The sequence below is a fragment of the Festucalex cinctus genome, chromosome 2 (genome assembly GCF_051991245.1).
Source record: "Festucalex cinctus isolate MCC-2025b chromosome 2, RoL_Fcin_1.0, whole genome shotgun sequence".
In the NCBI taxonomy this organism is placed as follows: domain Eukaryota; kingdom Metazoa; phylum Chordata; class Actinopteri; order Syngnathiformes; family Syngnathidae; genus Festucalex; species Festucalex cinctus.
Genome location: NC_135412.1, coordinates 16,532,995 through 16,552,610, shown reverse-complemented (window position 1 = coordinate 16,552,610; position 19,616 = coordinate 16,532,995). Strand labels below are relative to the sequence as shown.

The 19,616-nt window shown below is 40.5% G+C and overlaps 1 protein-coding gene across 3 annotated transcripts in view; it reads left to right on the top strand.

The window, feature by feature from the left end:
* The window catches only part of cacna1fa (calcium channel, voltage-dependent, L type, alpha 1F subunit a), a 37,805-nt gene that overhangs the window by 7,309 nt on the left and 10,880 nt on the right, over positions 1-19,616 (top strand). For 2 of the 3 annotated variants that reach the window (XM_077513341.1, XM_077513342.1), the window contains 29 exons: positions 659-855; positions 943-1,046; positions 1,128-1,270; positions 3,665-3,730; positions 3,802-3,865; positions 4,382-4,408; positions 4,556-4,716; positions 4,870-5,095; positions 6,378-6,585; positions 6,651-6,771; positions 6,855-6,927; positions 7,011-7,074; positions 7,158-7,215; positions 8,475-8,571; positions 8,721-8,850; positions 8,920-8,979; positions 9,676-9,782; positions 9,867-9,954; positions 12,139-12,246; positions 12,327-12,379; positions 12,607-12,753; positions 12,824-13,025; positions 15,617-15,775; positions 16,984-17,094; positions 17,172-17,255; positions 18,806-18,826; positions 18,906-19,034; positions 19,116-19,181; positions 19,262-19,353. In XM_077513341.1, coding sequence (XP_077369467.1) covers positions 659-855; positions 943-1,046; positions 1,128-1,270; positions 3,665-3,730; positions 3,802-3,865; positions 4,382-4,408; positions 4,556-4,716; positions 4,870-5,095; positions 6,378-6,585; positions 6,651-6,771; positions 6,855-6,927; positions 7,011-7,074; positions 7,158-7,215; positions 8,475-8,571; positions 8,721-8,850; positions 8,920-8,979; positions 9,676-9,782; positions 9,867-9,954; positions 12,139-12,246; positions 12,327-12,379; positions 12,607-12,753; positions 12,824-13,025; positions 15,617-15,775; positions 16,984-17,094; positions 17,172-17,255; positions 18,806-18,826; positions 18,906-19,034; positions 19,116-19,181; positions 19,262-19,353 — 3,166 coding nt within the window. Of the gene's footprint in view, positions 1-658; positions 856-942; positions 1,047-1,127; positions 1,271-3,664; positions 3,731-3,801; positions 3,866-4,381; positions 4,409-4,555; positions 4,717-4,869; positions 5,096-6,377; positions 6,586-6,650; positions 6,772-6,854; positions 6,928-7,010; positions 7,075-7,157; positions 7,216-8,474; positions 8,572-8,720; positions 8,980-9,675; positions 9,783-9,866; positions 9,955-12,138; positions 12,247-12,326; positions 12,380-12,606; positions 12,754-12,823; positions 13,026-15,616; positions 15,776-16,983; positions 17,095-17,171; positions 17,256-18,805; positions 18,827-18,905; positions 19,035-19,115; positions 19,182-19,261; positions 19,354-19,616 lie in introns of all 3 variants that reach the window. The other variant, XM_077513340.1, reaches the window with a different exon arrangement.

Here is a 19,616-nt window from a genome sequence, read left to right as displayed (position 1 = left end):
GTATCATTTCACTCATTCAAAACCAACAACGTATAAAAACGTTTTCTAATACTTTGTCCTTCATTCCCAAAAACCTGTTTACACGTTGGTGTTGTTTTATGTTGTTGTTGTTTTTTTTAATGCAAGAGCATTTGATGCAGCTTCTGACATGAAGAGGTGGCTTAAAGCAATAGTAGTTATATTAAAATGGCCAGCAGGTGGCAGCAGAGTATAAGAGATCAGACAGGGCCATGTTTTTGTCAGTGTTTTTACCAGGAATGTGAATAGTGATGAAACTCAGCTATATTGTAATGCTAATTGCTGCAAATTGGAAACAGATACAAATATACTTTTCTTTTTCTGATGAAAGAAGAGACTAATATTTTTTTGATAGGTTCCATGTTTTTATAGCAATAGAACACAATATTTTGTGGGGCTTGCAAAATCAGTCAAAACCCAGTAAAATAGCTGGCGGGAGCGAAGGGGGTTTCTTCAGTGAAAATAGCTGCGAGAGAATAAATGAAGTATTTCGAAGCCAGGCTGAATGTCCTCTTTTTTTGGGGGGGAAATTAAAATATGGCCACCCTACACAAGGTAGCAAAATGAAAAAAAATAAAAGAAAGAAAGGTGTGTTTACATTCAAAGTGACTGCCTGTGTATGCGTATGTTTTTCATCCAGGCCTGATGGTGGAGGACGACCCGTCACCTTGCGCTTTTGCGGGGAGCGGTCGCTTCTGCTTGACCAACGGGAGCGAGTGCAGGGGCAAGTGGGAGGGTCCCAACGGCGGCATCACAAATTTCGACAACATTTTTTTCGCCATGCTGACCGTCTTCCAGTGCATCACCATGGAAGGCTGGACAGACGTGCTCTACTGGGTAACCGTCCCGCTCTGATTATTTCCTCGTCCACTGCATTCCTCCACTTAAAATATCCCCGTTTCTCCTTTCTGTATTTCCTCAAAGATGAACGACGCCATCGGTTTTGAGATCCCGTGGGTGTATTTTGTTTCTCTGGTCATCTTTGGTTCCTTTTTCATCATCAATCTCGTTTTGGGTGTGTTGAGCGGGTAGGTAGACCTGCGTGGTGGTCATCGCGTGACTTTCGTATCAGATGTCGGTCTTGACGTGTTGACTTTGTGGCTTTCCAGAGAGTTTTCCAAGGAAAGGGAAAAGGCTGTGGCTCGCGGTGAGCTGCAGAAGGCGCAAGAGAGCAAGCAGATGGAGGAGGACATGATCGGCTACATGGACTGGCTCATCGAGGCAGAAGATGTGGACGAGGAAGGAAATAAACGTCAGTTCCAGCACTTGCACGATTATAAACAAATTTAAACTTTGACATATTCCAAAATTCTGGAAAGGGTGCCATTATTTTTCATTTGAAATATACCTACATTTTTGACGATTTCACATTTCACAACCAAATATTTCCACATGTTGGTTGATGTTGTTGATGTTCAATTAAGGGTGTCACGATTTCGATTTTTTATCGAAATCGATCGAAATTACGTCACGATTTCGAGCATCGAAATAGAAGAGAGGACACACGATTCGATGCCCCCCCCCCCCCCCGCGCCCGCCGCCACCGCCGCCACCGCCACCTCCCAGGAAAGCAAATGAGACGCAGCCATTCAGCTACTAGCTAACGGCACTTGTTAGCTGACTTCTCCTGCAGTCATGATGGCAAGCGCGGACAGACACAGCAATGGTGCTTCAAGCCGCTCCCGCTTCTCTCGTCACCAGTTGGGAAACATTTTGCGTTCCCGGTGAGTTATGTCGACAATGTTCACGTTGTCGATAAAAAGACCACAGTTGCAAGATATGCTATGTGCGCGTACTGTACTCGGCCACGGTGTTACGCCCGGCTCGTCAAGGGGAAGGGAAGTAACACAATAACAGAAAATATAGAGTAGATAAACACGGGTCGACTTTAACATCTGAGTAGTTTTAATTGAAATTTCAGGCAGGGGTTTGACAAGGGAGTGAAAGTGGAAGGTGAACAAATAATAACCGCATTTGACAGAACTGACAGAACGGAGGAGAAACAATAACTAATAGGGGTATAATACACGGATACACAATAGCGTCGCGCTGGCACAGTCGTCCAATCGGAGTGTCGCGCTGGCACAGTCGTCCAATCGGAGTGTCGCGCTGGCACAGTCGTCCAATCGGAGTGTCGCGCTGGCACAGTCCTCCAATCAGAGTGTCGCGCTGGCGCATTCAAACTGAATGGCCCGAGCCGCCAGCCGTAACAACGGGAAACACGACAAACATGACGGGACATTTACGCAGGCATCACAAAGATTTAGATTTATCAAATTCAACTAGAAGTGGGAAAACAACGGTCCAACCAACTATTTCATCCTCATTTACAGTGAAACTTCCACACACTTCAGCTCGCGCGAAACGCCAGATCCATAGGTCTATTTATAGCAGCAGACCTGCAGCCTTGGAAAACGCTGGATTCAAACATTTAATTAGTGTACTTGAACCACGCTACAGTATGCCCAGCAACTGTAAATGTTGGGATATAGTTTGTTCAGGCTGTATTTGTTCCATGACTTTGGATACAATATATTTTTTGTTGTTGTTGCACATTGCACATTATTTTAAGAGGAACGCACAGCACACTGTTGTAACCAAAAACAGTCAATAGATGGCAGGCACCCACTGTGACTTTTTGTTTTTGTTTTTTTATTTTACACTTCAGTAAGAACAAGACGGTTAACTTTATATTGTAAATAAATTCTTTGAATTTGATCATTCCTGCCTAATGTCAATTATCATATATTACATAAATTTACACAAAAATAATATGGAAATTGCATCACCTATATGTAGCCGATCTTTTGAAATAAGATTTACTGTACAATGAATAGAACCAATGATCATAGACTAGCCTTAGCCTACAGAAGCATATGCCTCTGTGTTATAAAGTGGGGGAGCGGAGAAAAAAAAAAAAAAAAAAAATCGAAAAAAAAATCGAATCGTGACCCCAAAATCGAAATTTAAATCGAATCGTGGAGTTGGCGAATCGTGACACCCCTATGTTCAATACATCCAAATGACCTTGAACTATTTTCAACATTCAAAGAATTCACACATTACAGAAATTTCACATTTAGACATTTTACATTAGTCCCTCCTCCTTCAACATTCCTTGACCAATCCAAACCATCCCCATCCCTGAGATAGGCGCCGGCACCCCCCTCGACCCTTGTGAGGAATAAGTGGTCAAGAAAATGGATGGATGGATGGATGGATGGATGGATGGATGGACGGACGGATGGATGGATGGATAAAAAACATTTTCCACATTCAAAGAATTTCCACATTCCCAAAAATTCCATAATAATCACCTCCTCCTCCAAATTTCATTCCTTCATTCCCTGTCATTCCAAATTACTACACATCATTCCACATTAGTCATTATTCACTTATTCAATATCATTACACAACATTTCAGTTAAGACGCAGCTTTTCAGCATTCACACGCAATTTCTCCAAGAATTGCATCATCGAGTTTGTCATAATGTGTATACAATGTAGAAACGAGGCAGAGTAAGCTACGCTCACGACTCATTGCCAGTCTGATAATTTCGCATCATGGCACCAGAGTGGCTGCCGCGGTCTCAAACCCTCGTGAATGCTAATCTTGACCCAAACGGCCTGCTTTTTGTCCCCAAAGGAGCGGCAATCGCCAAGAAGAAGATGATGAAGAAGTTTGGCTGGTACAAGCACAGCGAGGACGGAGGTGCGTTCGTCAGCTGCGACTTCAGGTCGTCACGTTCGTCTCGTTCTCTAACGGCCTCTACCGTCCTACAGAATCGGACTCGGATGATGACATCGCGTACCTCGACGATGACAGCGGCTTCTGTGCTTCTCTCATGTAAGAAGATAATATTGCATCCTTACAGAATATGTTAGTGTGCTGTGAGAGATCATCAGATGAGCTGCGGGGATTCCAATTTTGAACAAAAATGATCAGGATAAGGTCAATTCGGCAATGCAAATACTTTATGAAGCCTTCTCATAAGGGGTGACTTGGAGCCAATCACAAGAAGGAGTCATGCCATAGCAACTGTTTTGTAAAAAATGTTACAGGATGCAGAATGGACCAAGAAAGCCACTTCCCACACAAAGCATAGATAACGTGGTTGCTGCCATACCCAACATTACCATCTGCAACTCATTAGTATTTTTCAAACTAAATTTTGCTCTATGTAGTCTTCCATATTTTGCATGGTGAAAATGGTCAGAGCTACAGAGCAATCTGTCACAGTGAAAATTTTGCGCCTGTTATTTGGGATGTTACAAGTATTTTTGGATCACTATGACATCCTAAATCAATTTGATTGGTTTCCTTGTTTTACCTTGTTCGTCACAAATTTTTCTTGTTTTCCAGGGCCAAGATGATGGCCAACAGCTTCTGGTAAGATCTTCAAACAAACTCTTATACTTATTTATTTTCATCTCTCCCATTACCGATTTACATAATTACATGTAGTTAATGATAGCGAAACGCCTCCAAAGTCAACAATATGTGCAGTGATGACAACTTTGCTTCCTGTTTCCGTAGTGACCAATTGTGCCAGTTGAACCACACGTTCAGGAAGAACTGCCGCGTGGCCGTCAAGACCACCAACTTTTACTGGCTGGTTCTTCTTCTGGTGTTTCTCAACACGTTGGCCAGCGCCTCCGAGCATTACGGCCAGCCAAAATGGCTGACGGAAATGCAAGGTAGGAAAACTGCTCCCACATCACAAAAATTTGGCATTTGAACGGGGGTGTGTAGACTTTTTAAATCCTCTGTCGCGTATTAGCAGGTGTATCTCACATTTAACGCCCTCAGTGACGGAAAACGTTTTGTGCATTTGTCACGCGTCTCCTCAGAGCGAGCCAATAAGATCCTGCTGCTGCTCTTCACGCTGGAGATGCTGATGAAGATGTACGCCTTCGGCCTGCAGATCTACTTCATGGCCCTCTTCAATCGCTTCGACTGCTTCGTGGTGTGCGGCGGCATCCTGGAGACGCTGCTGGTGGAGTGGGACTTCATCCCGCCCATCGGCATCTCTGTGCTCCGCTGCATCCGACTGCTCAGGATTTTTAAGATGACCCGGTAAAGACGGACACGATTAGTCGTTAATAGTTCTAATTAGTGTACAAACATCAAAGCAGAGATTTTAGTTAAAAAAAAGTATAGTATATCTAACGTTAATCTAAATCCGTGCTTATTATTTTTTGTTATGCCAAATGATGAAGATAAACATATTTCTCTGCGACTTTAAATAGTACAATTTGTAAAATTGTTCAAAGTACATTTCTTTCTATAGATGACCAAATACTCTTGCACTCTCTGACAATGAGAACATCACTGCCACCTACTGTAGTGGATGTGCAATTACACTTTATTCTAGTACAGAATAATTTGAGAAGCACTGGTATAAGTCACTGATACATTATGCACAGTTTAATTAAATATAGGCGGAAAAAACTGTAAATATATTGTCCACAAAAAGTTAAATAAAATGTGTACTTAAATGTTTGAAAAATAGGGGTCTCAGGCGATTAAAAATTGTAATCGTAATTTAATTGCATGACTTCAATAGTTCACAATTAATTGCAAATTTTATGTATGTTCTAAATGTACAATATTTTTTTCTCTTTCATGCTCTTGTTACATACAAGTCTAACAGCGATATGGCTGCATCTTTTATTCATTGATACAGTAATTTCACAATAATTCATAAAATTGAGTTAAAATTAAAGAGAGGTACTGTACTTTAAAAAAAAAAAAAAAAAAAAAAGAGTGTGATATTGATTTGTGTTGAAGTAATTTTTCTGCCACTAGGTGGCATACAGTAATCGCATATGTAGGATGTTGGTGAAAGCTCATTGCATTTTCTTTTCATATTAAGAGCTGTATAATCTTTAACATGAAATAACTTGGGAAATTCTGCACATTTTTATAATTGTAAAATACAGCTTGGCCCTGTCGCACGTTAAAAAAAAAAAAAAAAAAAAAAAAAGAGTGGCGTTAAAGGAACTTTAAATTAACTCAAAATTAACGCACTAATTTTGACACCCCCTATTGAAAACAAAACATTGTTTAAGATTAAATGCAATTTTTATTGTACTTTTAAGCGAAATAGAACCAAACTGTGTTTAACAAATTGGCTGCTGTTCTGGTTTTCAAAGAAAAGTTTTAGCTAGTGTAATGTTATGCAGTTTGAACATCTAATTGAATGATTCATTCATGTACCACAAGAGGAAGCCCCACACTTTGAGAATTACTGCAATGTATTTCATGCAATGTATGTACAGTACTGGGTATTCATCCTACATCACAGGCAGCTACGTCACTTTCCTACTGTTTAATGACGTGCTCTTGTTTGTTTCAGGCACTGGGCGGCCTTGTCCGACTTGGTCAACTCTCTGCTCAACTCCATGAAAGCCATCTGCTCCCTCCTGCTGCTGCTCTTCCTCTTCCTCATCATCTTCGCCCTGCTCGGCATGCAGCTGTTTGGAGGCAAATTTAACTTTGACGAGACGCAAATGAAGAGGAGCACTTTCGACTCCTTCCCTCAAGCGCTGCTCACTTGCTTTCAGGTGATTTCACGCAGCCTCGCGTTGCTCCCGTCGTCTGTAGGTTCGATGGTTATTCCGTTTTGTAGATCCTCACCGGAGAGGATTGGAACGCGGTGATGTACGACGGCATCATGGCCTACGGAGGACCGGTCTTTCCCAATATGGTGGTGTGCATTTACTTTGTCATCCTGTTTGTCTGCGGTAACTGTATCCTTTTTTTCCCGCCGAGTACTTAACACCAAATGCAATGAGAGAGCAAAACGAGTCGGCTTAACGCGTGCCGTGATCAGACATCCTACTCAACGTCTTTTTAGCTATCGCTGTCGACAACTTGGCCGGAGGTGGCGGGCAGAAAAAAGTCGAGTAGGTTTGAGGCTTGTTCTGTTCACTTGTCATATAAACGATGAAACACGCCCTGAAAAAAAAACTTGTTTTGGTCTTTTCAGAGAGAAAAAAGATGACGAGGAAGAGTGGGATGATGACGATGAGAAGGAGGATGACGATGCTGGGGTATTTTTTTATTTTTTTTTAATCGCAACCAATACATCTTTCTTATAGAAGTGAGTTGTGCTTATTTTGCATTCTGTGTGCAGAACGAGGACGACGACTGGCAGGAGAATGAAGAGCTGAGGGCCATTGAGGGGCTGGAAGGTAAGCAGGAAACATGACATGCTACCTTTCAGGACGCGTTCATTTGGGTCTCTTGCAACTAAAGTTCCTCAAACATCCCATGTTGAAGTGTAAGCCAAACTGTCTGAGGCCAAAGTTCACATCGGCACATTTTGACAAATGGCATTTGTTTACCACGACCTGCAAGCCTTAAATTGTATGAATATGTTTTTTTTCTAACTGTGGAGATTTCTTCGCGTTAATCGTTGTGGCTGTTGTCTACAATTGCGCTTCATCATACAGTACTGAGAATTGTGTCGTGAGGAACAGAATTTGTACACAAATGTAGACAAGACACAGAAGTTGGAAAACAGAGTCTTTATATTCAAAACCTACAAACACATTAAATAACAGAGAAAACACTTGACGGGGAAACCTTGATTTAAGGATCTTGATCGGACATGGAAGACAGCCTGAATGAAAGAGCAGAGATAAGAAACCTCGACATGCTGACAAACGTGTCACTCAGTAGCTCCCGCTAGGGTAAGGCACAATTGCACATGATGATAAGAGTGACTAGACAAGCTAAATGATTAATACAGGACCATAGCAACTGCATGGCAACTGACAATAGCATCATTGTAAGGGACATAGCAACAAAAAATAGTGACAAGACAAGCTAAGAGTGATTAATACATGACCAGAGCAAGTGTTCCATGAATATGCCACAAAATTGTGTAGTAATAATAATCGACATCAATAAAAGGACCACGGAAATTGCATAGCAACTGACAACATCATTGTAATTTAGTGACTTCGCACTGCATATCAACAACAAAACAAGCTTAACTAGACAAAGTGATTAATTATTACAGGACCATAGCAACTGACAACATCATTATTATATCGGACATAGCACCTGCATAGCAAGTGATATCATTAGCATCACAGGGGACAAATATGGACCATAACAACACGATGACCCAACACAAAACAGTCATAACAAATTGTTTCTCATGTTTTGATTTGAATCTCTTGTACAGTATTAGAAACACCGCCACAAACTGCAATAATAAACAAATTTGTTTATGAAAACTTCTGACAGTCTAAAGCAATACTGAACATTCATTTTGATGCAGCTCTTGTACTGTATGTCATTATAATGCGCAAGTGGTCATAATGTAACCACTTGTCGTATTATCCAGAAATTGTCAGATGTTGGGACTGTATTCTTCTTTTTTTTTTCCCAGAAAGGATCATAAAAGAAAGAAGGAGTAATAATTTGTGCTTTGTCCTCATAGGAGTTGCCCCAATGAAGCCGGAGTTCTCCGGTCCCAAAGAAAAGATTGTGCCCATCCCTGACGGAAGCTCCTTCTTCATTCTTGGAAAGAAGAACTGGTGAGCTCATCACCGACTTCACTTGGAGCCGTCACGTCAAACACGCGTCAAATATTTCTTTCAAAACGAAGTTCACTGATTTCAAAAACATTCCCGAGTCACACCACTAGCTGAACTGCCTTTTCTCGTCATCTCCTCGGAATTCCCAGCTTGCGAGTGGCCTGCCACAACCTCATCCATCACCCCTACTTCACCAACTTCATCCTCATCTTCATCATCCTCAGCAGCATCTCCCTGGCCGCCGAGGACCCCATCAAATCGCACTCATTTAGGAACATTGTGAGCGTTTCCCCGCGCCGTCAACCGTCACCTCCTCTTGCTCCATCGTCACTCGCTTGTCATCCTCAGGTGCTGGGTTACGCCGACTATGTTTTCACGTCAGTCTTCACAGTGGAGATTGTGCTCAAGGTAAGGGTGCTTCTCACGTCACAATGTCATGGCTCACTCTTATCGAAGTTAAAATAGTAAAGAACATGTATTGTTCAAAAATAGCATTTGACGTTCGCTTAACTCATTCACTCCCAGCCATTTTCATAGAAGCAATCCCGTTCGCTCCCGGCTGTTTTACTGGATTTTGACTGATTTTGCAAGGCCCACAGAATATTGTGTACTATTGCTATAAAAGCATGGAATCTATCAAAAGCATGATTTAAGTCTCGTCTTTCATCAGGGAAAAAAAGTATGTTTCTATCTGTTTCAGTTTTGCAGCAATTATCATTAGAAGAGAGCTAAGTTTCATCAATTTTCACAAATCTATTTAAAATTCTAAGTAATTTAGCTTTTTTTCTACATGGCCCTGGTTGATCTCCTTTGCTCTGCTGCCACCTGCTGGCTGTTTGTATAATAACTACCATTTCTGCAACCGTTCTTTGCAGTTGAGAGGCTGCATCAAAGCCTTCTGTATGCTTTAGCATAAAAAACAAAAACAAAAAAACAAACAAACGTATAAATACGTCTTTGGGACATTTAAAACAATAAAAAAAACATATTTACACGTTATTGGGAGCAAATGAGTTAACTTTAGTAACATTAGCATGTGAGTGACACTTTCTTCAGCTCAACAATGAAAAAAAAAAAGAGATTTGAATACTGTCGTGCCTATAGATGACCGTGTACGGAGCCTTCCTGCACACCGGCTCCTTCTGCAGAAACGCCTTCAACATGCTGGACTTGCTTGTGGTCAGCGTGTCACTCACCTCCTTCTTTCTTCAGTGAGTTCGTCAATCGTACAGACCATTTGTCAGGAATTTGCTTTAAATCTCGTCGACGTTGTCCAAATCCGTCTTTGCCCACAGTTCCAGCGCTATTTCTGTAGTGAAGATTCTCAGAGTGCTCCGTGTGCTCAGACCTCTCCGTGCCATCAACAGAGCGAAGGGACTCAAAGTAAGTGGCTTATTTTCATTTCACTGTGTTTCTATTTTGTTTTGTAAATAAAGTGCTGCCTTGCAATACAAGTGACTCATTTCTGAGTTTTCCTCAGATCCAAGTTGTATTCCAGACATTTTTTTGCTATGACTTGCAAGCACAATTTCAAGATACAAGCATATATATGGCAGCAGCACTTTGGAAACTAGAAACTAGAAACTTGGAAACTAGAGTTCCTCACAAAAGAGACTTAAATCTGTTTAATGTCATTCCCAGCAGAGGTTTACTGGAAAATTAAAAATACAACAAAGAATTGCAGATTGTGTAATTCAAACAACCAAACAACAAAGACTTAAGAATGCTCTGTCAGCATATGCTGACATAAAATGAAAAATGCCATTCACTTGCTGATGCTAACAGTTAGCATCAGTAGTCACCATTTTAGAAGCAAAGGATATTTGAATACAAACGGTGTAGACAGATAATGTAACATTGTTCACTAGCATATGTTCTTTATCGTCAACTAATGTTGGTGAATATCACAGCATCTTACTGAACTAGACTAAGTGCAATTTCTGGAGAAATTGCATGGGAATGCTGAAAGCACATTGAGAGATAAATTATGAAATTACAACCTCCTGGTTACTGGACAATGTGCTTTACCAACTGTGCCACCGAGCAGTATCAGACACCTGGTAATGATGATGTTTTATATATAGTTTTATATATATAAGTGGGCGTGGAAAGTGATACTTAGAAAAAGTTCAATGACTTTCCCATTGAAAATGAACGGGGAAAAAGTTTATATTAAATGTTAAATTGTGCAAATACTGTAAGTTTTGTGGAATCAAGAGGATATAGACCCCAGGAGGCGGGAATTTTTGAAGCTAGTTGAAATTTGAACAATGTAAACTGGAAGTATTATGTGGGAGTTGTTCGGCGGCAAAGAAGTGTGGAGAATAAAAATCACAATAATATATGTGGGAATGCTACAACATTGCCACAATTATTTACATTCGTAGTTGAAGAAATACCATTCTTCTTTATTTGGGTATACTACCTCCTGGTGGCCAAATTGGGAACAACAGAAGGAGCGGCACACTGAATTGGATTGCAGCAAAAGATCTTGATGCACAAACTGTTTACTGCTAATTACATTCTATCTAATTGTGGGAATGCTGAACATTCCCACATATGTTATTGTGATTTTCTTTAGTCTCCAAACTTTATTGCCGTGTAACAACTCCCACATAATACTTCCAATTTACATTGTTCAAATTTCAACTAGCTTCAAAAATTCATGCTGGGGTATTTATCGTCTGATTCCACATTACTTATAGTATTTGCACAATTTAACATTTAATATAAACTTTTTTCCCCATTCATTTTCAATGGGACACATTGAGGAGGTTATAATTTCATAATTTCTCTCTCAATTTACTTCATAAGCATTCCACCTGCATTCAGCTATTAGCGTTCAGCTTTCAGCATTCCCACGCAATTTCTCTCGAAATTGCACTTAGTCTAGTTATGTTAATACGATACATTAATACAAAGTGCTGTTCTTAAAAAAGAAAAGAAAAAAAGAAAAGCTGTAATGGATGAATTGCATTTCCATTCATTTCAATGGGGAAAATGATTTAAGACACACGCAAGATCGAGTCCAGGCTGGGTGGAGTTTGCATGTTCTCCCTGTGCCTGCGTGAGTCTTCTCCGGGTACTCCGGTCTCCTCCCACATTCCAAAGACATGCTTGGCAGGTTAATTGGGCGCTCCAAATTGTCCCTAGGTGTGCTTGTGAGTGTGAGTGGTTGTTCGTCTCTCTGTGCCCTGTAATTGGCTGGCAACTGGTTTAGGGCGTACCCCGCCTACTGCCGAAGCCAGTTGGGATAGGCTCCAGCACCCCCGCGACACTTGTGAGGAATAAGCGGTTAAGACAATGCATGGATGGATAGATGGATGGATGGATTTAAGTCACGTGTTTTGGGTTATGAGTGTGGTAATGGAACTAGTTAAACTCACATCTCAAGGCATTTCTGTACTGTAGTTGTTTGTGAAATTCGAAGGTCAATGACTTGATCCAGCTCTTGTTTTTGCAGCCGTGCAATTGTTCAGGTGTTCCTAATTTTGTGGCCAGTGAGGGTATGTCATTTGAAGGAACATGCATCATAAGCAGTCTGTCGTTATTGCTTTCCACTCCAAGAATGTGGTTCAGTGCGTGTTTGTGGCCATCCGCACCATCGGCAACATCTTGATCGTCACCACGCTCCTCCAGTTCATGTTCGCCTGCATCGGAGTGCAGCTCTTCAAGGTTCCCCGCATTTTAACGGTAAAGCTCGTCTTTCCTGAAGGAGACCGTCGTGTTGATTGTTACCTGTCTAAATGTTTCAGGGAAGGTTCTACAGCTGCACGGACGAAGCCAAACACACGCCTGATGAGTGCAAGTTAGTTTGATCTTGTTTTGTCCACACCCTCCACTGTAAAGGTTTGATGTTATGATGAACTTATACTTCGCACTTTTCATACGTAGAAATTCAACTCAAAGTGCTGTCTAAAAATACATGCAATATGTTGCAGTGCATGAACAAAACACTTCCTCTTTTAAAGTGAAGCCGTTGACCGTCATTTGTCAATATTTAGTCTTGGAAGCCACGTTGTTGCATCCTTGCAGGGGAACCTTTGTGGTGTATAAAGACGGTGATATGAACCATCCCATGGTGAAGGAAAGGATCTGGGAAAACAGCGACTTCAACTTTGACAACGTGCTCATGGGCATGCTGGCGCTCTTCACCGTGTCCACGTTTGAAGGCTGGCCGCAGTAAGTCGCCACGGCGCTCGCTCACTTCGCCGTGTTCCGGCGGTTCATTGGTCTCCTCCTGCGCTTGAAGGCTCCTTTACCGTTCCGTGGACGCCAACGCCATCAACCACGGGCCCATTTACAACTACAGAGTGGAAATCTCCATCTTTTTCATCATCTACATCATCATCATCGCCTTCTTCATGATGAACATTTTCGTGGGCTTTGTCATTATCACCTTCCGGGAACAAGGAGAGGCAGAATTCAAAAACTGCGAACTCAACAAAAACCAGGTTGGTTGCTCTCCCAAACATCAAAGTACAAAAGTAAAAATACATTTTTACTGATGATTTTAAGTATTGAGTGCATTGGAGCTGCAGCAGAAAATTCTGTCGAATAAACCGAGTATTCGTATTTTTCAAAAATTTTGTACAGTGTTCCTTCGTTTTCCGCTGAGGTTAGGTTCCAAAAAATACCCGCAATAAATGAAATCCGCAAAGTAATTCACTTAAAAAAAAAAAAATGTGTGATACAGCGAGACCACGAAAAGTGAACCGTGTTATAGCGAGGGAACACTGCAGTTAAAAACAGTTGTGAACACAGAAGAGAAATCAATTACACATTTCACTTTTCATTTTTAGATGATCAACATTTTTTTTACTTAAACGTAACTCAGATTTGGAATCGTTGTTGAGTTCCCTTTCCAATAATCCCCGTTTTGTGAAGATTGTCTCAGTAACTCCTGAGATATAATTAGGGATGTCCCGATTTATTTGCACCCAAGTCACTTGATTTTGAGTATCTGCCGATACCGAGTCCCGATACAATACCTTTTCAATGCAATGTAATGGAGAACAAAAAGGACCACGTCCAAATTGTCTCAATTATCCAATTTTATTCATTTATTTATTTATTGAACAATATTTGAAAATAGGTATCCCAAGATGGTACCTTTTTATATGACTGTGGTTCAAATCAAGTAAATGACTAAAATGTAAAATATGTTATTCTTGACTTAAGAAATTATTATTATTATTATTTATTTTATTTATTTATTTTATTTTTTTTAAGACGATACTGATCAGCTGAAAATCACGTGACTGGCCCTGACTTCTGATCATGTTGATCATATCGGAACAACCCTAGATACTCAACTGTATGGAATGCTTATGAAATAAGATCAAAACAATAAATGAAGCAAAATTATGAGAAGGTAAGTTTCCTGGAGGTCAAAAGGAGTTTTAAGAACCCCCGAAAAAAAGACAATTTACCACTATCCGCCAATTTGGATGATTACTTTCACCTCGAACGCTTTCAGGTCAGAACTGGGAAAAACCAGCTCGGACATATCCCACTTCCGAACATCCTCGAATGCAGCATAAAGAAGGCGACCACGCCCCTTTCTGCCAAAAATGTCAAATTTCAGTGGGCCGTAGCTCCCAAACTCCTCCTCCGATTGACCTAAAATTTGAGATTGTGTTGTGCCGTCACTATCGTGCCAACACTATCAACAAATTTCACTTAAGTCAAAATCAACTTGGTTAAAGTTTTCCGATTTTTTTTGGAGATGGTGATTTGGCATGGAACAACCCAGTAGTTTCTCATTTACATTGCCGACCTGAATGTAATTCTAGGATTCAATGTCTTGTTCAAGGAAGCTTTGACAGTGGACTGTCTCAACTCAACTCAACTCAACTTTATTTATGAAGCGCTTTAAGAACACGCATTGCAGTATACAAAGTGCCGTGTATAAAACATAAAGAACAAGGTAACAAATAAATACACTTTACATCAGTAAACTCATTCAAACCCAAAAATGTATTAATATACGTTTTCTACCTAACAGAGAAGGCAGATGTTTAAATACTTATACAGTAATGTATGGCATCGTTGAGTAAACTTTGAGTATCATTTCACTCATTCAAAACCAACAACGTGTAAAAACGTTTTTTTAATACTTTAATAGTCCTTCACTCTCAAAAACATATTTATGCATTTTGTTTTTTTGTTTTTTTTTTATGCTAGAGGATTCAGAAGGCTTTGATACAGCTTCTGACCTGAAGAGGTCACTTAAAGCAATAATTGTTACAAAAAAACGGCCAGCAGGTGGCAGCAGAGTATGAGATCAGCCAGGGCCATGTTGCAACAAGCTCTTTTTGCCAGTGTTTTCAACAGGTTTGTAAATAATTATGAAACTTATCTATTATATTCTATTAATTGCTGCAAAAAGGAAACAGATACAAATATACTTTTTTTTTTCCTGGTGAAAGAAGAGGCTCAAATCAAACACAATATTCTGTGGCTCTTGCAAAATGTTTCAAAATCCAGTAAAACAGCCGGGAGCGAAGGGGGTTGCTTCAGTGATAATGGCTGGGAGTGAATGAGTGAAAGTGTAATAGCGATTTTTCAGGCTAAAACAGCACAAGTGAGTAATCTGGTTTGTTAAAAAACTGCTTAGAATAAACCACAACTGTTTTAGACTCATCAAAGTGTGCAGAATCGTCATCGACTATTAAACTGCCCTTAAAAAGTATTCAGATACTGGCTTAGCGGTTAGCTGCTATCCATTAGCCGGCAGCGCTGGTAAAACAGGTGTTGTCAACAACATCACCATGTGCGACTATTATCAACTTCAAAATAAAAGCCGACCAAGATGTTGACCGTCATGTATTATTTAGTAAGATTGTATTATGAATTAAGTATTTACCTTCTCAACAAGTTACCGTCGTGCGTAACAGTCGTTGCTGCAGCTAGCTTGACTATCTTCCCGACCGTGCACACCAAATAAAAGGGGTGTACGAGGCAGGATTTTTTTTTTTTTTAATCAAGATAGTCAAATTACTGAAGGACTAGTGTCAATCGTTTGTCTTTGTGTGTTTTTCAGCGGCAGTGTGTGTACTACGCTCTGAAAGCTCAGCCCATCAAGATTTATATCCCCAAAAATCCCTCCCAGCTCAAATTCTGGAGGATTATCAACTCAAGCCAGTTTGAGTACATCATGTTTGTGCTGATTCTGGGCAACACGCTCACGTTGGCCGTGCAGGTACTCGCCCTCGGCCGCGAGCCGCCATTACCTCTCAGATACACTCTACAAATGCTCTCACACAATAGTGAATTTTGCTTTGCTCACAACTGGAATGCTTTCATACGTACTACTGTTTTTTCTTTTTCTCGCATACACTACTGAAACATTCTTTCACATTTGTTTCTGTGGGTTTCTACTCACACATGAAAGCTCTCATTTTTCACTCATCTACACTAAAGAAATGCTCTCTCAACACTGTTAAAACCTGCTTACATACTACTGAAACACACACTGCTAAAATGCTCTCACACATTACTGTTTTAGTCACTCATACAACACTGAAATGTTCGCTGGTATCATTACAAAAATTCAGTGAGTGAGCGTGCTACTGATTTTTTTATAACTATAATGCACTTACACACAACACAAATGCTCTCACACAACTTTTGAAACACTCTCTCAATCACTACTGAAACTTTCATACACACTACTGAAAGAGTCTCACATTCAATAGAACTATCTTACACACTACTGAAAAACTCCACACTGCATTTTTTTCATTCATCCACACTACTGAAATGCTCTCACATAATTAAAATGGTCTCTAAACACTATTAAAACCCTGTCACATACTACTGAAACACAAAAATTGCTAAAATGCTCTCATACAATCCTGTTTTTTTCACTCATACACAATTGAAATGCTCTCACACACTATGATCTACTGATTTTTTTGTTGCTCACACACAAACTGTAATGCCCTTACACACAACTTAAATGCTCACACAATTGTCTGAAACTTGCATACACATGACTGAAAAACTCTCACATTCTGCAACTATCATGCAGACTTTTAAAACTCTCTCACACTACTGATTATTTTTCTCAATCACACCCAAGTTGAAATTGTCTAACACACAACCCTAACACTCTCACACAAACTGAAAAACTCTCACCATAATACTAAAACGTTCTCATACAAACTTCTAAAACATTCATGATTTTTTTTTCTTCACTCTCATACACTACTGAAACAGTCAAAGTATTGTTTGTTTGTTTGTTTTTCGCTCGCATCCACTACTAAAATGCTTTCATACACAGTTCTGAAATGCTCTCATTTACAACACATCTGATGTGTGAAAGCATGCATTCTGTAGCGTTGACAATTGAGCGATGTGTGTTGTTGGCGCGGTTGTGCTAACTGGAGTTTTGCTCTGCTCGCTCAGCATTACGAGCAGTCCAAGCTGTTCACGTCTGTGATGGACATCCTCAACATGATCTTCACTGTGGTCTTCACCATCGAGATGATCATCAAGCTGCTGGCCCTGCGGGCTCACGTGAGCTTTCAGCCCTTCACCAGTGCAACTTCTCAAGCATTTCTTGACTCTCACCTGTGCCGCGTCTTCCTCCGCAGCATTATTTTATCGATCCGTGGAATTCCTTCGACGCTTTAATTGTGGTGGGGAGCGTTTTGGACATCGCAGTCTCAGAGTTTAGCGTAAGTCTGTTTCTGAAGCCTTTGTGTGTTAGAGAACATGAGAGAGATTATATTTTAGGAAAAATGTTAAGGTCACGTGATCCACAAGGTCAATTTCAATACTTCTAGTCCGAAAATAAAAGGTTACTAAAATATGCACCAGTCTTGAAAATGATTGTAGATTTGGAATCGTTGTTGAGTTCCCTTTCCAATAATCCCCGTTTTGTGAAGATTGTCTCAGTAACTCCTGAGATATAATTAGGGATGTCCCGATTTATTTGCACCCAAGTCACTTGATTTTGAGTATCTGCCGATACCGAGTCCCGATACAATACCTTTTCAATGCAATGTAATGGAGAACAAAAAGGACCACGCCCAAATTGTCTCAATTATCCAATTTTATTAATTTATTTATTTATTGAACAATATTTGAAAATAGGTATCCCAAGATGGTACCTTTTTATATGACTGTGGTTCAAATCAAGTAAATGACTAAAATGTAAAATATGTTATTCTTGACTTAAGAAATTATTATTATTATTATTTATTTTATTTATTTTTTTATTTTTTTTAAGACGATACTGATCAGCTGAAAATCACGTGACTGGCCCTGACTTCTGATCATGTCGATCATATCGGAACAACCCTAGATACTCAACTGTATGGAATGCTTATGAAATAAGATCAAAACAATAAATGAAGCAAATTTATGAGAAGGTAAGTTTCCTGGAGGTCAAAAGGAGTTTTAAGAACCCCCCAAAAAAAGACAATTTACCACTATCCGCCAATTTGGATGATTACTTTCACCTCGAACGCTTTCAGGTCAGAACTGGGAAAAACCAGCTCGGACATATCCGACTTTCGAACATCCTCGAATGCAGCATAAAGAAGGCGACCACGCCCCTTTCTGCCAAAAATGTCAAAATTCAGTGGGCCGTAGCTCCCAAACTCCTCCTCCGATTGACCTAAAATTTGAGATTGTGTTGTGCCGTCACTATCGTGCCAACACTATCAACAAATTTCACTTAAGTCAAAATCAACTTGGTTAAAGTTTTCCGATTTTTTTTGGAGATGGTGATTTAGCATGGAACAACCCAGTAGTTTCTCATTTACATTGCCGACCTGAATGTAATTCTAGGATTCAATGTCTTGTTCAAGGAAGCTTTGACAGTGGACTGTCTCAACTCAACTCAACTCAACTTTATTTATGAAGCGCTTTAAGAACACGCATTGCAGTATACAAAGTGCCGTGTATAAAACATAAAGAAGAAGGTAACAAATAAATACACTTTACATCAGTAAATTAATAAGAAGTAGGCAAGTGAATAAATAAATAAATAAATAAATGCATAATTAAGTAGACTAAACATCAAAATCATACACGGCATTGAACCACCAACCCTTCGCTTACTGGACAACCCACTCCACTGAACACACAGCAGCTACAAACGAGGATAAATAAAGAAATGTTTCAGAATTGGCCCGGTAGAGCATGCGTACGGTTTCTCTTCACTGATAGCTGTTTTCTGTCTCTGTTCATTGATTGCGGCCCCTCCCAAACGTGGCTCCAGGGAGGAGGAGGTCACGGCGAGGTAAGACGTGAGAAGAACTTGCTTGCACGTCTTCGCTCGTTCCATCCTTGTTTGACATTCTCATTTTGTTGGTCGCCAGGGAAAAGGCGAAAGCGGCAAAGTTTCCATCACGTTCTTCCGCTTGTTTCGAGTGTTGCGATTGGTCAAGCTGCTCAGTAAAGGAGAAGGCATTCGAACCCTCCTCTGGACTTTTGTCAAGTCCCTCCAGGTTGGTTGAAATTGGGTAGAACGTCTCGTCGTGGTACCAAGTTCTGTCTCGTAAACGTGCTTTTGGCATTTCCCCGCTCAGGCTTTGCCTTACGTTGGTCTGCTCATCGCGATGATCTTCTTCATCTACGCCGTCATCGGCATGCAGGTGAGTCGATGAGCCCGTGACGCGACGACCGCGGCGACCAACCGACGATGGCCTGACACTGCATGCGTGCGTCCCGGCAGACGTTTGGCAAAGTGGCCGTGGACGACGACACGCACATCAACAGAAACTGCAACTTTCAGACCTTCTTCATGGCCGTTCTGGTCTTATTCAGGTCAGGCTTCCTTTGGTTTGCACAATTTTCTATCTGCTAAACCTTCCTGTTGGCTTTGAGATGCGAGCAAACAAGCCTGCAGGTTTTTGAGATACGAGCTGTCTTCCTGATGAGTTTTTGGCTTTTACTCAATTCAGTTCAATTCTCTTGATAGCATGATAGCAAGTAACAGTCTGGCAGATAGCGAACAATTTGTTCAATAAGTTTTTTTTTGGAGACACTTTCAGTTGAAGTTTACTCAAACACAAAACATGGAACAAAGA